We start from the raw sequence: 20,249 nt of genomic DNA on the forward strand, positions 1-20,249 counted from the left end.
TCCTCCCACTCTTATTAATGTGGTTTTCAGCATGTGATTTGTGCTTGAACGTTGAAGGGACATTCATAACTTTTGAAACACATAGGCTTTTCTATTGAGTACTTAGAACAGTTTTTCTTATAAAATGCGTATAGGTGTCAGATGGGAGAGGAATGAATTGTGCTCCAAAGGTGTTTTCTGGATGACTTGGTTAGAGGACTGTAATGAGTTTTATGTTTAAAACATTATAGTGGATATAATTACATCTGTCTGAAAAGTGTAAGGAAAAAAAATCTTAAATCTGGATTTAATTTGCTTAGAAAAATAAGAAATTGGAGACATATTTAATCCTGACTCTGATTAATCATTAATAGTTACTATTCTATTTGAATATGCTTTTTGTATTTAGTACAAGTATCTGGTCCAGGGTCTTAGACAGCAGGACTGTATTAGCTGTTAACTTTCAATGCTTTGTATGATTTAATCTAAACTCAGTGAATATATATGGAATAAAAGTGAGCATTGCTAAGGGAGATTCTTAGGATTGTAGTCAAGATGGAAAGAGCTTGAGGAGGAGAGGGTAAGAAACACAAACTTCAATCAAAGCACAATGAAGTAAGAGGGCTTTGCCAAAGAGCAGCATCTTAGCAGTTGCCTCTTGGGTAACCAGGAACATGCAGGACTAGTCCTTTGCATACTATATACCTAGGGCTGCTTCTGAAATGTGTGACCTTTTCTTTTCTTTTCTTTTCTTTTCTTTTCTTTTAATTTATAAAGACTTTCTTGTAAGATATGCAAAAAATGTATATAATGAAACGTTTCTTTTCTATTCCTGTCTCCTGTGGTGGTTCTCAGGAACAATCAACATACTATTTTTTTTTTTTTATTCAGCCTTTTAGGAAGAAATCATGCATATCATGCATATATATAGACAGCTTTGTAAAATTTTTTTATTCAGGTTTTAGTATGTGACCCAGCCAGGCCCGGAACTTGGTCTATAGACTAGGCTGGTTTCAAAATTAGAGATCTGCCTGCCTCTGTTTCCTAATTTTTGCATTAAAGATGTTCAAAAACACACCCAGCCTGCTTTTTACATTTGTAGTTGATAAACTATGACTATTTTTATACCAGCTTATGAAGAATATTTTTAATACAAGTATGGTATTTGGTTGTATAAATATGCCATAATTTAATCAGTTATTATATTATATCTCGTACATGTTGATTTCCTTTCTTAACATCAGTTACTTAAGCATTCATACTTAAGCATGAATCATTTTCTGTATTATTTGTTACTTCATTACTTTGCTCAACCTAGTTGTACTGGTACTTTTTTTTTTTTTCTTTCTTTCTTTCTTTCTTTCTTTCTTTCTTTTTTTTTTTTTTTTTCTTCTTTTGCCTTTTTGAGACAGGGAGGCAGAGGCCAGTGGATCTCTGAGTTTAAAGCCAGCCTGGTTTACGTAGTGAGTTCAGGACAGTCAAAGCTACACAGAGAGAAACCCTGTCTCCTGGGGAGGGGAAGAATGAGTGAAACTAATATGGTACAATGCATACTGTTGTCATACAGTTATGTATGACACAGAATTTAGAATTTAACTGTCAGAACCTCCACACTCTTTATGTAAGTTTGTTAGCATTGTCTTCTGGAAGATAAAGTTTCAAGACTGTATAAATCTAAGAAGTGCCTTTAATTTATTCTCTTTTGTTTGGCAGATATATAGTTACCATTGTAAAATGTAAGTTTTCCTTTAGAATGATGATACTGGACCTGGTAGCATGTTTAGTGGTGGAGTGTGCGTTGGACATGCTCAAGAACCTGGCTCCAGTTTCCCTCCCGACCCAAGAGAGAGAAAAGCCCCACTTGACTTAATTTTCTAGCTACAGTGTCACTATTGAAGTCTGAACCTTTTTTTTTTTTTTTTTTTTGAGGCAGTTTCTTATGTATCTCTGGGTGACCTCAAACACTGAAAGCTAAGGATGACTGTGAACTCATGGTCATCCTCCCTCCACCTCGCAAGTGCTGGGATTGAGGGTATTCACCACCATACCTGGTTGTGTTGTGTCTGAGTTTTTTGAATACTAGGCAAATATGCTACCCATTAAGCTGCACCTCCTGCCCATCTGATGAACAGTAGTTGTAGTTTCTCTAAATTCTATCACCATGAGATAAGAGTCTTCACTTGTAGGCTTTTTCTTAACATTGTTTCCTCTTTTTATCACTAAATATATGTTATTAATTATGTTGCTGTGTGTGTGTGAGTACATGAGTGCAGATGCAGAGGAGGCAGATGTGTCAGACTCCATGAGGTTCTGGGTCACAAAGTGGTAGTGGGAAACCTCTTTTGGAATAGTACATGCTTTTAACTGCTATCTCTCCAGCCTTTGTTTATTTGTTTGTTTGTTTTTCTATCTCTGACCTGTTGGATTTCCTTTCTAAGATGTAGAACTTCTGGCATCTGGCATTTATCCCTTTTTTGGGGAGGAGGCTGGGGGGGAGTTAGGGGTTTTTTTTGTTTTGTTTATTTGAGACGGGGTTTCTCTGTAACAGAGCCCTGGATGTCTTAGACTTGCGTTATAGTCCAGGTTGGCTTCGAACTCAGAGTTTCAATGGCCTCTGTCTCCCAAGTGTGTGTGTGTGTGTGTGTGTGTGTGTGTTTTAAAGGCTTGCGTCACCACACCCGGATGGCATTTATCCTTTAATTTTGTTTTTCAGCTTCTCATTTGACAAAGTAAGACTCAGTCTTAGAAAAGTATGGCTGGGTGGTTCTGTGTGCCTTTAATCCCAGCACTTGGGAGGGAGAGGCAGGCAAATCTCTGTGATTCAAGGACAGCCTGGTCTACATAGAGAAACCCTGTCTTTAAAAAAAAGAAAAGAAAAGAAAAGAAAAGCATGAAGTTCTTTGGAGACAGTTTGTTCACCATGTGCTCACCATGCAAGTATGAGATCGGAGTTTGACTTTTTGCTCTGTTTTCTGAGTAGACTCTTAGCCTCTTTTTTGTTGTTTATATTTTCTTTCATTTTAAATTAATTTATTGTCTCAACCCTTTTGTCACATTTTAAAATCCAGCTTATTTATTCTTATTCCAATTTTTTTTTTTTTTTTTTTTTTGGTTTTTCGAGATAGGGTTTCTTTGTATAGCCTTGGTTATAATGGACTCACTCTGTAGACCAAGCTGGCCTCAAACTCACAGAGATCTGCCTGCCTCTGCCTCCCCGAGTACTGGGATTACAGGCATGTGCTACTGTACCTGGCTCTAAGTTCTTTTGTGTATATAGATTTATTTTACTCAAATGTGGGTACATTTTCACAACAATTAGAAATGTCTTCACACTTAAACACATACCCTAGTTTAATAACTGCCTGAGATAGCTTGTTTCAAGTTAGGGGTAAACGTTCGGGTAGATATCTCTAATCTGCCTCCCAGGATTGTTTGTTTGTTTGTTTGTTTGTTTGAGAAATATTATGGTATAATAAAGATTGAGTGAATCTGAACATTGGTTCCAGGCAAAATCTGAGTTAATTTATTTGGAGGCTTTTTTACTTAGATAAAAAGTTTGTTATGGTTCAAAGCAAAAACAGAAGGAAAAGGATGAAGTAGCTTTTCTATCACAAAGAATAATCCTAGCACTCTGGATATGGTGGCAGGAGGAATTCAGTGTAATCGTCAGCTATACTGAACTTGAGGTCAGCTTGTGTTTTGGGACACCCTGTCTCCAAACAACAAAAAGGTTTGTATTTTGTACAAAATCTAGGCTTGGATGATCTCAGGTCCAGGATAGTTACTTCTTTAGTCTTTTTTGCATGATATATATATAATATTAATATATTAATATATATATATATATTAATAACCTCTTCTTTCACAGTGTTAGAAATATGGGAGACTTAGAAAACAAACAAGTCTCTGCCATTCTGCTGGGTTTTTGTTTGGTTTCTCTGTGCAGTCCTGACTGTCCAACTCACTTTGTAGAGCTGGCTAGCCTCAGACTCACAGAGATCCACCTGTCTCTGCCTCCCAAGTACTTCGATCAAAGGTGTATATCCCCATGCCCAGCTGTGTTTGTGGTTTTAAGAGCCTCAAGTAGCTCAAGCTTGCTTGGACCTTGCTGTGTAAAGCTAAGATTATCTTGAACTTTTGATCATCCTGTCTGTACCTCCTGGTGCTGTGATTTGCAGGTATGCTAATCCACCAAGACCTGGAGCAGCCATTTTCTACTATTCTGGGAATTCCTTCATGGCAGGTAGTTTGTATCTCAGGGGTGCAAAATAAAAGAGTATTGGTATCTGCTTTTAAATTATATTGATGTTTTTATTTTATATATCAGCAAACTAGATTTGTTCTTGGCTCATAGCACTCACAGCTTGAATGTGTGTATGTGTGTGTGCTGGTTGGGAGTACTACGTAGACATTAAAGAAATGAAAAAGAATGATATCAAAATATTGAGTGAAGTGACAGAAGTAAGATTCTTTTAGGCCTAAGTATAAGGGTTGAACACAGCCCTGGTCTCCTAGCTCACAATATTGTCTTATAGTATGCCAGGCTCTTGCCTGAGAATGAAGAAAAATAATTTTATTTTGAGGGCTAATGTGAGGAAGCCCAATTCAGATAAAACGTTTTCTTCAGTGGACTTAATGACCTATAACTGTGACATTACTCCTAGTAGACTTCCCTGTTACTCAGGCCAATACATTAGTACTCTTCATGCATCAGATAGAATGATCTTAAGAAATGTCAGAGTAGCCTTCACAAGGCTGCTTCCTCTTATCTTTCAAAACACCATGGGACTTTGATGCAGTCCATTTTCATTTTTAGAAGTCCAATCTCCTAATACATAAATAATAGGGAGTAGAAAATAGGTTTTCATGTGGTTTTGGCTTCAACAAATTAGATTAAGTTAGTCAACTCCTAATCTTGGGTATATACTAGTAAAACTTGTTCCATTTATTTGTAGGTGGTACTAATCATCTTTACTACAGTTAAATTATCAGCAGTTAGTGATAGTAACTGTAAGAAATATATTTTTAAATATAAAGAAACATGTAGTTTGGGCTGGAGAGGTGGCCTAGCAGTATGTATGGCCCCTGCTCTTCCTGAGGACCTTGAGTTCGATTTCTAGTACATATACCTGGGAGCTCACAACCACCTATAACTCCAGCTCCAGGGAAATCCAATCCAGAGGCCAGATGTATCATGTACATATGCGTACTCACAAACACATAATTTAAAAATAATTTAGGGGCTGGAGATTTGGCCCAGAGGTTAGAGCACTTACTGCTCTTTCAGAGGGCCCAGGTTCAATTTCTAGCACCCACATGAAAGTTCACAACTGTCTGTAACTCTAAGATCTTACACCCTTACACAGACATACTTTCAGACAAAACAATCAGTGCACATAAAATAAATTTTAAAAAATTTAGGAAATGGCCTGTGTGTGTCTGTGTCTGTCGTGTGCAACTGTGCATATGTGGAGGACAGTTTTTCACAATCACATTTTTCTACTTATGTGAGTCCTAGGAATTGAACTCAGAGATCCTCTTAACCTGCTGAGCCATCTTGCTGGCCTCAGAATATATTTTCAGCTTTCCAATTGATGTAACCTTTTGCAAGCATTTTCTATGGCACATTAACCATCACAGAATGGGTTCCCAAATTCAGAAGTCCATATAATATTTTATTTTCAGCATTTTCATGAACACTAATACTTTCAGGATCTTACAGAAAAGAATTTAGGCTTGTATTTGGTATATCTATTCTAAGTATTCCTTATGTTGGATTTTTGAGTGCCTAAATTTACATAGTATTTTCAAACAGTCATTAAACCTCAGATTAATTTGTGGTATAGGTGGTTGTTGGTAAGTAGTTCCTTTACTTTTCTCCAAGTCTGGTTACTGACAGTCAAACAAGTATAGGCATCTCAGAGAGTAGAGAAGCAAATTGAAATGTGTCTTCTCCACATGCAAAAGCAGCTCAAGAAGAAAGAGAGCCTTGATGTTCTGAACCAAGGTAGTTCTTTCCCAGAGTCTATCTTGCTAGGAGGTATGAGAACTTTTTAGAAAAGCCTGAATTTGAATAGTTCTCATTTTTTACTGTGTGCGTCAGTTATGTGATGATCTTTTTTACAAAAAAGGATTTCTAAGATTAGTTTGTCTTGGGTGTGGTTACTATGAAAGGCTCCTGGAGTCATTGTGCAGCTGTGGGATAGAATCACAGTTTTAATGGAAGTCCTTAAACATAGGAAGGAGTGTTCTAGAGGCTAATGGAATGGAGGAATCTACATTTATGCATTAATTTCAGAGTGTTTCTCTATGCCAGAATAATGCTATCAGCTGTATCGTGTGTCATCTAGTCAAGCAGGTGTGTTGGAGTGCAATTCTTATTGCATGATAGTCCTGAATAGGTAGCTAAACTTCCAAATAAGTTTCCTTTTTGTAAAATGGAGGGCTAGGCAAACTTTTTTTTTTTTTTTTTTTTGGATGGTGCTGGGCATAGAGCCTAGGGCCTTGCACATGTTTAAGCCAGTGCTGTACCACTGGGCTGCTTCCTTTAACCCAGAGGTTTGTTTTGAAGCTCATATAAGATTAATACATATGAAGCATTTAAACGTGACATGTTGTACATAGAATAAATGCACAGGTAAAATTATCTATTGGATAAACTGTTAGTGTGCCTATAATAGTGGAGAGGTTCCATTCATACATACTTACACACACACACACACACACACACACACACACACACACACACCTTCCCCCCCCCTCCCCCCCCAAGACATAGTCTCACTATGTAGCTCTGGCTGTCCTGGAACTCACTATATAGACCAGGCTGTCCTCAGACTCACAGAGATTGGCCAGTCTCTGACTCCTAAGTGCTGGAATTAAAGGTGGGTGCCACCATGCCCCACTTGAATATTTTGTCTTGAACCTTCATTTGTGTACTTCATTTGTGGACTGTTGTTCATTTTCCCCAAATATTACTGGATTATAATGTGAAATAAGTTTAATTTTCTTGGAGTACCTTTTCAGAATTGGATCACTTGGTTACATAGCTGATAATTAGGCAGTATGTGTGTGGTATATTACACAGTTACTGGCTTGTTCTGGTGGCACACGCCTGTGATCCCAGCACTCTGGGAGGCAGAGGCAGGAAGATCTCTGTGAGTGCAAGGCCAGCCTGGTCATCAAAGCAAGTCCAGAACAGCCAAGGCTACACAGAGAAACCCTTTCTCAACAAACAAACAAACAAACAAACAAACAAACAAACAAACAATTACAGTTATTATAAATGGAGAGAATCATTGAGAATGTGTAGGCTCATCATTGGTTGGCTTATTTAATTCAATTGCTGTGTAAGAGCTTGTACTCATCTGTTACCTAGTGGATGAGAATAGTGTGGAATTGTCAGACCAGCAAAGTATGCTCTTAGAGATTACGCAGCAGGTAAATGTATTTCAAGACATAAAAACATAGTTCACATTTTTCATGATCAATTTTGGTACAGTCTTTTCCCCCAACCATTCTTTCCTTCCTTCCTCCCTTCCTCCTTTGATCTCACTTTTAATCCCAGCACTTAGAAGCCAGAGGCAGGTGGATCTTTGTGAGTTTGAGGCCAGCCTGGTCTACAGAGCTAGTTCCAGGACAGCCAAGGTTTAGAGAAACCCTGTCTCCAAAAACCAAAAGGAAAAAAAGAGAAAGATAATTAATACAAACCTTGATAACTATGAAATATATACATATATATCTTTTATTCATTTTCATGTAGCCAGGTCCTAGTTTATTTAAAACCAAATGGATTAAGTTTTGGAAAATACTTAAATACCAACCAATCTGCTTTCTTTGTAGTGTGTTTCCCCACTTCCCCATAGCTTTATGTTATCAGTTTCGAAGCAACTGTCTCATCACCCCACAGTATCAACTCATCTTTTGTTTTGTTTTGTTTGCAGGAGGTGTATCGAATTCCAAAGAAAAGTCAAACTGAAAAAGAGAGCACAGGTAGGTTGATGAATACTTGTACCTTTTTAAGAATTTATGTAATCAAGGAATCAACTAATAAGAATTTTAGTGTTCGTCCCTTTGAAATAAACATACGTAGAAAAATGAAACATAGCATGTGATGGTTTGGAAACTTGCACCTATATTCTTTTTTAGTGGATTTTCCTAAAGAGATGTTTCTTAAATTGCCTATGCTGTTGGCTTTACTAACTTATTTTTCATTTATTTATCCTTTTCCCTCTAAAGTAGAGAATCTTGTTTATTTTCTTGCTCCTTCAGTGCTGAGGATTGAACCTGGGGCTCCTCACGTGCTGGACAAGTACTCCAGCACTGAGCATTTCTCCCTGGCCCTAAAGTAGACAGTCTTTAAAAAAAAAATTTTTTTTAGATGTGTATATGAATGTTTTGCCTGTTTGTATGTCTGTTTATAATGTGTTCGTCTGGTGCCTGGGGGAGGCCAGAAGAAAGCTCTAGAGCCTCTGGAACGGTTTTGAACAACCATATATGTGCTGAGAACCAAACCCTGGTCCTCTCCAAGAGCAGCAAGTGCTTTTAGCCATTGAACCATCTCTTCAACCCTTTAATTTTTTAAAAAGAATTATTCATTTATCTTTATGAGTGTTGTACTTGAATGTATATGTGTGTACAATCTTTGTGTTCCTGGTGCCCTCAGAGGCCAGAAAAGAACATCAGATTTTCTAGAATAGGACCTATACATGGTTGTGAGCTGTCATGTGAATAGTAGGAATCAAACTTAAGTCTTCTGCAAGAACAGCAAGTGCTCTAAACAACTGAGCCATCTCTCCAGCCCCAAAGTAGACATTCTTAAATCCATATTCTTAGAGGTCTGTGGAGCAGTGTTTACCTCTAGCTGTTCATATGTAGAGTTGTGTGTGTGTGTTTATGTATACTTTACCAGGGAAAGCTAAAAAAATCTTAGCAGAGGCATGGCAGTTCACACCTTTAATTCCAGCACTTAGGAGGCTGAACCAGGTAGATCTCTGTGAATCTGCCTGGTTTATAGAGTGAGTTCCAGGCCAGCCAGGGTTGTTACAGAGAAGTCTTGTCTGAAAAAACAAAAAAGGAAAAAGAAAGAAATTTTACTAGAGTCTTAAGAAGTCAGTGACTACTAAGGAAGCTCAAAATCTTTGGTACAGAACAGATAGTATATGCTAGTTTCTTGACTTTACTGTGTCATTGTGATTCTACCAAAGTTTAAGGAGCCAGAGCAGTGAACACAGTTATTGGGGCTGTGGTTGGTTTCTTTGAATCCCTTTCTGCTCTGACCCAGTGTGGCTAGAGTGAACAGCTCTGTGTGTGTGTTGACCTTTACCTTATTTTTAATGAGCATAGGCTCTTATACTTTCAGTAAACACTATGTGATATCCTTCACTCCATTGTTATCTCTTTTGCAAATCTTAAAAGTTCTGATGGTTTATTCTCTTCATAGCCAGACTTCTTACATGGGACTATAAACTCCAGTAAGGTAGAACCATTGGCAGCACTGTTTTTAGTGAAGTTGTTAGAGGCTACCAGTCTAGGCTTATCTGTGTTAGGCAGTTAGCACTACAGGCAAACCTTCCAATATCTCAGGGTTACCTCCAGTGTTTTCCAAGTGTCTAGTCTAATGTGGCCCTTGGGGAGCTTCAAAGGATGAGCTTGATTTTTTTTTTTTTCCCATGAGCAACCTTTCATAGAAAAACTTCAGTCTTTCTCTTGCCTGTGGAGTATTCTTGCTTAGTCTCAGACTTAGAATGAGGAAATACAAATTTAGTTTTGCTTCTTCAATGTCAAGCAGCTAAAAATTAGAACCTTTAAAATTCAAAGTCAGGACTAGGTGAGGGGAAGAATCCATACATTTATTTTTGGATAGAAGTTTTATTATATACTTGATGTGTTATTTTCCTACTAAAGTAAACTTAAAAAAAATAACCTATCCCCTAGTAACTGAACGGGGAAGAGATGCTGCCTTGAGAGATCAAACAGCTCCAAAGACTCCTAACAGGTCGAGAGAGAGAGACCCCGACAAGCAGACTCAAAATAAAGAGAAAAGAAAACGAAGGGGCTCTCTCTCACCACCCTCTTCTGCATATGAGCGGGGAACAAAAAGGCCAGATGACAGGTAAGTGTTCATGTAAGTTTTTTTTTTTTTTCATTTGGGCAAATCAAAATGTTTCCAAGTCAGGTCACAGAAAAGAAGACATATAAATGGAGGGTTGGGACTGGTGAGGTGGCTCAGTAGGTAAAGTAGGCTGCTGCCAAACCTGATGGTCCTCAGTTTAATTCCTGGGACCTACATGGTAAAAAGAGGGAACCAACTCTTGGCTGGTTGTTCTTTAACATCCACATTTAAGCTCTGTGCACAAACACAAACCATGTTCACACTAAATGAATAGAATAGAATAGAATCTTTTAAGAAGGGCTGCAAAAGGAGAAGGATGTCAGGAATTAGAGGGTATACAACTAAAATTTACTATATATGTTTATAAAATTTTCAGAGTTTAAAAATAGTTCATTGGGAAAAGACGCTAATTGTTAATTAAGCTTGGTGACCTAAGATTTTTTCCTATAGCTCATATGAAGAAAGAATACCTAAGTCCTTCAAGTTGTACTCCGACTTTTGAAACTGTATTGTGGCGTGCCTGCTCATACATTCATAAAATAAGTATATAAATAGAAGAAAGATTTATTTTAAAAAAAAAAGTGTCTAAGTTAAGACTGGGCACAGTAGCATGCAGCTATAATTTATGTGATCGAGGTAGGAGAATTGTTTAGAGCCAGCTTGGTCTACATAGCAAGTTCTCTAGACTATGCGGGGTTACTTAATGAGACCCTTTTTCAAAAGATAGGCAGACATACACATCACTGGCTTTGAGAATTCATATCTTCTAGGTAACCAAGTATAAGATTTTACTGTTGAGTTTTTTACTTATCTGTCTTCAGTCGGCTCTCACTATGCTACCATAGTTGGCCTAACTTAGAGCAGTCATCCTGCCTTAGTGTCCTGAGTTCTAAGGTGACAGGTACTAGCTACTATACTGACTGGCTTTTGTGTAGGTGTTGAGGTCAAGGCCCAGATACTCCTGTTAGTCAGCATATTGGATTGTTGGTTGGCTCATGTCACTTTTTTTTTTCTTCATTTATATACAAAGAAATGGGTTTTATCCTGTTATGTTTTTAAATTTTCTGTATTTGTATAGAACCCTAAGGAAGACTGGGAAGCTCATTTCACTAATTCAGATATATAAAATCTAAGAATAGAGATGGAATTATTCAAGTGTTGGATTTCCTGAGGCTTCTCTTCTAGCTGCCAGATTCCTTACTTTTTTCATTTGTTTTATGACATCTGGGAATTGAACACAAGGCTTTGTACATGGTAAACACACACTCTGCCACTGAATTATATTCCCCAGCCCAATGTAATTTAATGATTCATTTTTAAAGCCAGGTATGGTGGCACCTTTAATATCAGAAGAGGCAGGCAGAGATCTCTGTGAGTTTGAGGCCAGCCTGGTCTACAAAGAGAGTCCAGGACAGCCAAGGCTATATAGAAACCCTGTCTCAAAAAAACAAACCAAAAAGAGAAGAAATGATTAATTTTTTAAATATTTGTGTGTATGTGCACATGTGCCTTTAGAGGCCAGAAGCATTAGATCCTCCTAAAACTGGAATTATAGGCAATTGTGAACTACCTGATATGGCTGCTGGGAACTGAACTGCAGTCATGTGTAAGAGCAATACAGGCTCCCACTGAGTCATCTTTCCAGCTCATTTGTTTTGTTTTGTTTTGTTTTTGTAGTGCTAAATATTGAATTTAAGCAAGCCCTGGATAACAACCCCCGTTAACTAATTTTGAGTACAGCTTTTAGGCAATGTCAAATTAGATTTGATGTGGTTAGTGGTTTTTTTCATGAATGGTCTACTGTCTTATAAATGTTTTGATGTGTCCGTGATTTGGTAACCTTTTGTGGTATTGTTTTCTTTGTAGATATGATACACCAACTTCTAAAAAGAAAGTACGAATTAAAGACAGAAATAAACTTTCTACAGAGGAACGTAGGAAGTTGTTTGAACAAGAGGTAGCGCAGAGGGAGGCTCAGAAGCAACAGCAACAGATGCAGAACTTGGGAATGACATCACCACTACCTTTTGACTCTCTGGGATATAATGCCTCTCATCACCCCTTTGCTGGCTATCCACCAGGTTATCCCATGCAAGCCTATGTGGATCCCAGCAACCCTAATGCTGGAAAGGTGCTTCTGCCCACACCTAGCATGGACCCTGTGTGCTCTCCTGCTCCTTATGATCATGCTCAGCCCTTGGTAGGACATTCTACAGAAACCCTTGCTGCTGCTCCATCAGTGCCAGTGGTGCCGCATGTGGCAGCCTCTGTGGAAGTTTCCAGTTCACAATATGTAGCTCAGAATGAAAGTGTGGTACACCAAGATTCCAGCGTTTCTGTAATGCCAGTACAAGCTCCAGGCCCAGTCCAAGGACAGAATTACAGTGTCTGGGATTCAAACCAACAGTCTGTCAATGTACAGCAGCAGTATTCTCCTGCACAATCTCAAGCAACCATATATTATCAAGGACAGACATGTTCAACTGTCTATGGTGTGACATCTCCTTATTCACAGACAACTCCTCCAATTGTGCAGGTAATTACTAGTGGAACTTCTCTTTTGTATTTTAAAATCTGTTAATGCCATGTTAATTAAATGTGGTATAAGAGAAATCCTGTTGATAACCTGATTTCACTTGAGATGCTGATTAATCTGATATGAAGGAAGAAATCCTGCCATAGGTTATTTTGTTTGGTCTTGGTGCTAGGGATGAAACTTTGGGCCTTTTGCATAAACTCATCAGACATTCTTCCACTGCATTATATCTCTAGACTTTGAATCCATTGTATCTGTATTGGTTATCTACTGTGTAAAATGCTGGGTGGGCTGGTCTTATGACAATAGTTATGTCACCGTTTCCATTAGTAGGGAATTTAGAAGCAACTCACCTTGGGTGGTCTGGATCCATGAAATTACATCTCAGGCTAGGATTGTAGTCATCTGAAGGCTAGATTAGGAATGGAGGATTCACTTTGCAGCTTATCCACTACCAGGGCTTCCCAGTAGGACTACCCACAGTTCCGATCACTTTGCTATATTCTGTTCACCACACAGAGAGTTAGGGGAGACTACCTTAAGAGTGAGCACGTCAGGCGGTGGTAATCAGTGGAGAGTCATCAGGAAGACTTGACCACTATAATCTATAATGAAAATAACTTACTGACTCCCTAGTTACTTTACATATCTTTTGTTTGTTTGTTTGTTTTTTGATAGGGTCTTTCTGTGAAGCCCTGACTGTCCTGGAATGCACTCTGTAGACCAGGCTGACCTCAAAACTCAGAGATCCGCCTGCCTCTGCCTCCTAAATTCTAGGATTAAAGGCTCAGCTACTTTACATATTCTTGAGTAGTAGATAAATAGATCCTCTCTCTTTCTCTATGAAATTAGTTATCAGAGGTAATGTAGGGATATGAGTAATGAGAAACACGTGACAGGGTTGTTAGTGTTTATTTTGAATCCCGACTATCATTTACTTTATTTTTGGAGAAGATGTGTGTGTTATTGAGTCTTCGTTTCCTCATCTGTAAAATGGCAGAATGCCTCTTTTTTGTATAAGATGATAGATAGTATAGTGATGAATTTCAAAAGTTTTAGTCATAGTTATGCAGTTACCTTACTGCTGAAGGAAGTATTACCATTAATGTTCTATGAAGTACAGCTGAGTCATGTTCATCTACTGTTATCTGGGCCTCAGATATAATCTCTAGTAAGTGACCTTAAGGTCTATGATGTTCAAATCCTGTGTTTCTACCATAAGCTGTGATATTTTTAATGATACTATGATATGTGACATACAAAAATTAAAATTGTAGTAAACTTATTGTTTGTATCTAGTATAGCATTTGGGAAAGTTCGTTATCATAAAATGACTTTTTACTGTGTCTTTAAGCAAAGTTTCATTTATTTTTATTATTATTGACCAGGCTGGGCCTTGAACTCAAGAGAACTACCTGTCTCCCAGGTTCTGGGATTAAAGACATGTGCCACCACTGCCCAGCCACAAGCTTAATTTTAACAGAGGTCATATGATCTGTAGTTGTCTCGACATTTAAGAGTGACTTAGTTTTACAAAGTTACACTAGGCCACATTTCAGAACACTTCAGTGCTTCAAAATATTTTCATTTTATAAAATGTTGCTCAGCCATTTTCCCTTCTTGAAAATAGAAGAAGCAAGCTGTCAGCCAGGCTTGGTGGCAAGGCATATAATCCCACCCTCACCTCTTTTTAGTGCTAGGAAGCATCCCGTGGTGTCATATGTTTCAAACAAGCACTCTACCACTGAGTTACATCTCCAGCCCTCTTTCTGTTTTGTTTTGTTTTAAGCAAGGTGTCACCTCATTAAGTTGTCTAAGCTGGCCTTGAACTCACTTTATAGTATGTAAAGTTTCAATCATTTGAAGTAGCAAGCCAGTCTTCTCAGGTTTACAGAGTTTTAACAGTGATATAACATTTTATGTGTTTCACAAATATAGATACTTTTTGCATTATTTTATTTAAACTGAAAACAAGTTAATGACGTCTTAAAGTTTGAAGTCCTTTCTTTTAAAAGCCTGTTAAGGTGTGTGTGTGCGTGTGTATATGTATATAAAACATTATTTTTTCCATTTCTTCCAACTTCTCGTATGTAACCCCTCCAATTCAAGTTCCACCCTCTTTTTCGTTATTGGTGTGTGTGTGTGTATATGTGTACGAGTGCACATGTGTGTATCTGTGTATTTCTAAATACATAAATAACAACATGCTCAGTCTTTGTGTCATATATATATATTTGTGTCATATATATATATATTTCAGGGTTGACCACTTGGTATTGGATAATCAATTGGTATGCTGAGACAGGATCTTCATAGGTAGCCCAAGTTTGCCTCCTGCCTCAGACCTAAGTGCTTCCACCATATCCAACCTTTTTTTTTTTCTTTCTTTTTCTTTTTTTTTTTAAGCACCTATCATTGATGTTGGTCTTGACACCTGCAAATGATTATTAGCTGCTTAGTTAGGGAAAGAAAATATTGAACTCTGGGGGAAAGGGTTCATTTTAACTATATATACTGATGAATGCTATGATTGGGGGTGATTATTTAGCTCAAGTGCTATGTAGTCAGCATTTTAAGAAATCATTTTCTTTGGGAATTATTGTTCTTTGAGTTATTCCTGGTGGCAAATTCTAACTTTTTTTTTTCTCAAAAGATTTATTTTTTTATTGTGTCTACTGTGCTCGGCCAGCATGTATACCTGCATGCCAGAAGAGGCCACTAGATCATATTATAGATGGTTGTGAGCTACTATGTGGTTGCTGGGAATTGAACTCATGACTTCTGGAAGAGCAGCCAGAGCTCTGAGCCATCTCTCCAGCTCTAAATTCTCATCCTTTAGACAATGTTTTTGCATTTAAGAAACAGGTCAAATTTGGCACCTGATTTTATAAATTTAGATGCTGCATTTGTGATCAGAGGTTATCTTGTTGCTAATGTTTGGAATTAGTCTAAGAGCTAAAGAAATACAGCTCTAGTCATCACTTTAAAATTTTTACATGGGGCTGGAAAGGTGGCTTAGTGGTTAAGAGCACTTGCTGAGTTCTCAGAGTTTGGTTCGCAGCACCAATGTCAGACACCTACAGGTGCTTGTGGCTCCAGTTCTAAAGTATCTGACCCCTTCTTCTGGCCTCTGAGGATACCTGCACACATACATGGCATTGATGCATACAGACACGTACACAGAAATAAAAAAAACTAACTCTTAAAATTTCTGCTTCTTAGACTTTTTATGATCACAGTGTCATTGAATGTCAAGGAATTTAGCCTCCAAGATACTAGGTTCCCCCACTCCCATTGTGGGCTTGTATGCTTTACCTCCTGTTATCTCTAGAAATAACATGTTTCCCCCTGGAACTGTTTTTGTTTGGTTAGTTTGTTCTTCCCTTTGCTCTAAATTGGTGTTTGGGATTGGTGTGGTGGTGCATGCCTGTAATCCCAGCATGGTTGGAAGCTGAGAGAGGATAATGAGTTCAAGGCCAGCCTGGATCACATAGTGAGATACTGTTTTCAAAGAGTTAGGAGAGTAGGATAGTTGTTTTGCTCTAGCTTTTAAAATGTTGTGGGAAGTCGGTATTAAATGCTTGTAACACAAATTACATGGGACGATTATGAAATTTATTCTGTAGGAACTAAGGTTACAGATTCTGGGAGGTTTTTTTACTTAGTCCTGTAGAAATCCCCTCGCATGGTCTAATAGAATAATATCATCTGACACAATCTAAAGAGATCTTGTTAGTTGCTCAGACAGAGAAAATAATGAAACTTAAGGACAACAGTAGACTAATTACAAGATTGCTGAGTGACCTAGCAATAGAAGAGTTAGTTACACATGCTGTCCGTGTGGAAGAACATGTAAAGACAAAGCTGACACAATGTGCTAATAAATTAGGTTGGGAGGCGAGCCAGATTTTTTTTTGGTTTGTTTGTTTGTTTTTGTTTTTTTTCCCAGTTCTCTGCAATATCTGGTGTTAAGCTTCATGGGCTACAGAAGATCCAGTTAATCAATTTACTGCCTCTAACCAGTCTGAAACAAACTGAAGTCAGGATTACCAGCCTGTAGGAATGTACCTTTATCATAGTAACTTGGGGTTATAGCTAGTTTTAAACATTGATAAGCTTTTGCTGCTAAAAATTTCTTTTATATTGACTTCTGATTATTATCTGGGTGGATATTAACTTTTTAGAAAGTCTTTTTGATGGCATATTACCTGTTTTACTCTGGTTTGGGATCTGAGCGTGATTTCTTTTATCCTCTTCTTGTGGCATCAAGAAGTAGTTTGTGATTCTCATTGAGAGTCCAAGCTGGCTTGGTGGTACACATCTGTAATCCCAGCACTCAGGAGGCAAAGGCAGGTGGTTCTCTGTGAGACTGTGGCCAGCCTGATCTACTGAGTTCCAGAACAGCCAGCACTAAACAGAGAAATTGTGTCTCATAAAACCAAAAAAGAAAATCCAATCTCCTATTAGTAACCTCTGGCTTTTAATATCATGTTATATCCCAATGTCACATTCTGTTCAAGGAAGTTTTGGGTTCAATTCAGATTTACAAATAGTCAGAGAATAATAGTATGTATGGGGAAGTGATCCAAGAACCATTGTCAGTGAAAAACTGAGCATCATCTCAAGGAAAATATTTACTAGGAACACTTTTTTCCTTTGTTAGACTAAGTTTTCTTCTTTGCTCCTAAGTGGAAGATTTAAGCTATAAATTTGGATGTTTAAGATGGCTTTAGTAACTTTAATTCTGACTACCTGAGGATTATAGTATCTCTTTGAAGTTGGATGAATCCCTGTGAATATTATCCTTTTTAATGTTCAGAGATCCACCTGCCTCTGCCCCTCTGAGTGCTAGGATTAAAGGTGTACGCCACCACAGCCCTGCTCTTGGCAGACTAGATCGGAACAAATACTGCATCTGATAATCTGTGTCTGATTGAGAAGTGGAAGGGCATTCTGGATTTATTCCTTATAAATCCCTATATAGTAAGAATTTTAGGTTCATTATATTCTGCTATCTTTGTAGGAGTTATAGATTACCAAAAGCTTAAAAACTAGAATTGAATCTTAATATTTAATCATTTTCTTGTACTTTGAATTGCTGCTGTTGACCTCACTAAAGCTGCATGTGGAGATATATGCTTATAATTTCAAGCCTTATTAAACTGAGACAGAAGGATTATGAGTTCAAAGCCAGCTTGAGCTATAAGGGGGGAAAAAGAAGTTGGGAGGGTACTTCTAAAAATGGACTTCTAAAAATGTGTGTGTGTCTGTGTGTGTGTCTGGGTATTAAAGTCCCCGGGGCAGCCGTCATCACTCTAGTTTTCCTGAAAGATAAACAGTTTCTATGAATAAAAGAGAAGAAAGGTTTGTGTATTTGTTTACTTTTGTGCTAAGCACACTGATGTAAAAATGAACTATTTGGTGATACATATCTTTACTCTCAGCACTCAGGAGGCAGAGGCAGGAGAATCTTTGTCAGAGCTACATAGTGAGACTGTGTCTCAAAAACCAACTAAATAAACAATAAACCAAAAACCTTTCGTGTTTGAAACAGAATTTCTGTATACCTTTAAATACAGGTATATGTATGTATAAGAAATACCTTTTTTTAAAAGGGGTATATATACCTTTTTAAGCTTGTCATATTGGAAGTAAGTTATTGCCTCACATAGTATGATCCAGAGAAACATAAATAATTATGACTTTGTTTTGTCTTTTAGAGTTATGCTCAGCCAAGTCTTCAATATATCCAGGGACAGCAGATTTTCACAGCTCACCCACAAGGAGTAGTGGTACAGCCAACTGCAGCCGTGACTACAATAGTTGCACCAGGGCAGCCTCAGTCCTTACAACCAGTAAGAAATACTTCACTTGTTAACCCTCTCTTTGGCTGTAAATCTTGTCTTTCCAAAAATTTTTTTCAGTATGCTTTGTAATTTATGTAAGCCACTAATATTTAGAGAGGTGAGGCTGGCTTCTAATTCACAGAGATGTGCCTGCCTTTGCCTCCCAAGTGCTAGGATTACAGGCCCGCCTTATATTTTTATATTACAACTTTTGAAGTAATAATTTTTCTAGACACAAATCAGGGAATGATGTACTGTAATCCCAGTACTCAGGAGGTAGGGGGGTCATGAGCCCAAGGCCATCCTGGGCTACACAGGTGAGTTTAAGTGCAAACTCAAACTTTGTCATGGTCAAAACCCTGTCTTAAAAGAACTAATTTGGGGCCAGTGAGGTTTACATCACAAATGTCTTTGCTGTGCGGGCTTGACGGCCTAGGTTTGATCCCCAGAACTTCTGTAGAGGCAGAAGGGGGGAGAACTGAGTCCTAAAGTGGTCTACTCCAACTTTCCCACCATGTGGTGGCGTGCATGTGCCTGCACTCACATCACACAATAACATTTCAACACACACCCCTGGAATATCTGTTTGTATTTACCCAGTACTAGAATATGATATATAATGGCCTAGGCTAGGGATGTAGAAATATGTAACATACCTCACTTTGTATGTTGTATAATATTGAAAGATGCTTTTGGTGTGCTGAAATGTATATAGAAGGATACATAAAATCTTTATGAAATATTATTGGGTTTCAATAAAATGGATTGTATTTGGAATGGAAAAGACTAAATAGAAGTGATATGGTCAGTATTGTTTTAGAACACTTGACAGTTCTGGAGAAGACTCTTGAAGCAATCTGGTACTCGATGGTGTCTTTAAAGAGACAGGAAAAATAGTGGAGATAGAATTAAATGCAGTATGTGAAAAAATTGGAAAATGCTGTAATGAGCCTGTAAGTCAGTATTTGAAGGCTTGCTCTAAGTTGGCCTCTGCTAGGTATTGTGTATATGATGAATCAAATTCTTTTCCTGTTATAAACTGACATCCTAAATAAGAGATGATGGTCACTATCTTAGTCACCATTCTATTGCTGTGAAAAGATGCCTTGACCAAGGCAAGGTGGTTTTTTTTTTTTTTTTTTTTAATTTTTTTTAATTTTTGGCAGTGAAGCCTTAATATAGGGTTTCTCTGTGTAACCTTGGCTATATTGGAACTTATTGGCCTTAAAGTCACTGAACTCTTCCTGCCTCCTCTTTAGAAGTGCTATTGTTAAAGGTGTGTGGCAACACTATCCAGCCTGTTTTTGTTGTTTTGTTTGACAAGATAACTCTTATAAATGAAATCATTTAATTGGGGTTCTGGTAAGGCCACACCTAAATTTTTTCAAACAATGCCATTCCCTGGTGAATAAGCATTCAAATATATGAGCCTATGGGAGCCATTCTTATTCAAACCATCACTTTCTACCTGCTCCCTGGCCCTCATAGGCTTGTGGCCATTATCATAAAGCAAAAATACTTTCAGCGCAACTTCAAAAGTTCTCATAGTCTCAATACTGTTTAAAAGTTCAAGAGTCAAATATTTTTAACTGTAACCCCTGTAAAAGCAAAGGCATAAAGCAGATCTTGTACTTTCAACATTACCATTCCAAAAGAGAGGAAAGAGAGCATAATGAGAATGTACTGGACCAAAGTGAGACCCAAAACCAGCCAGGCAAATTCCAAATTCTGCATTAGAATATCTGATATCAAAGCATCCTGATCCACAGGCCAG

At 37.9% G+C, this 20,249-nt stretch overlaps 1 protein-coding gene across 1 annotated transcript in view; it reads left to right on the plus strand.

The window, feature by feature from the left end:
• Setd2 (SET domain containing 2, histone lysine methyltransferase) overlaps positions 1–20,249 on the plus strand; it is a 77,660-nt gene that overhangs the window by 36,590 nt on the left and 20,821 nt on the right. The window contains exons 11-14 of the mRNA XM_055601590.1: positions 7,923–7,971; positions 9,916–10,093; positions 11,960–12,629; positions 18,350–18,484. Of these exons, the coding sequence (XP_055457565.1) occupies positions 7,923–7,971; positions 9,916–10,093; positions 11,960–12,629; positions 18,350–18,484 (1,032 nt within the window). The remainder of the gene's footprint in view (positions 1–7,922; positions 7,972–9,915; positions 10,094–11,959; positions 12,630–18,349; positions 18,485–20,249) is intronic.

This window comes from Psammomys obesus, unplaced genomic scaffold (genome assembly GCF_907164565.1).
Source record: "Psammomys obesus unplaced genomic scaffold, mPsaObe1.curated_primary_1811, whole genome shotgun sequence".
Taxonomy (NCBI): Eukaryota; Metazoa; Chordata; class Mammalia; order Rodentia; family Muridae; genus Psammomys; species Psammomys obesus.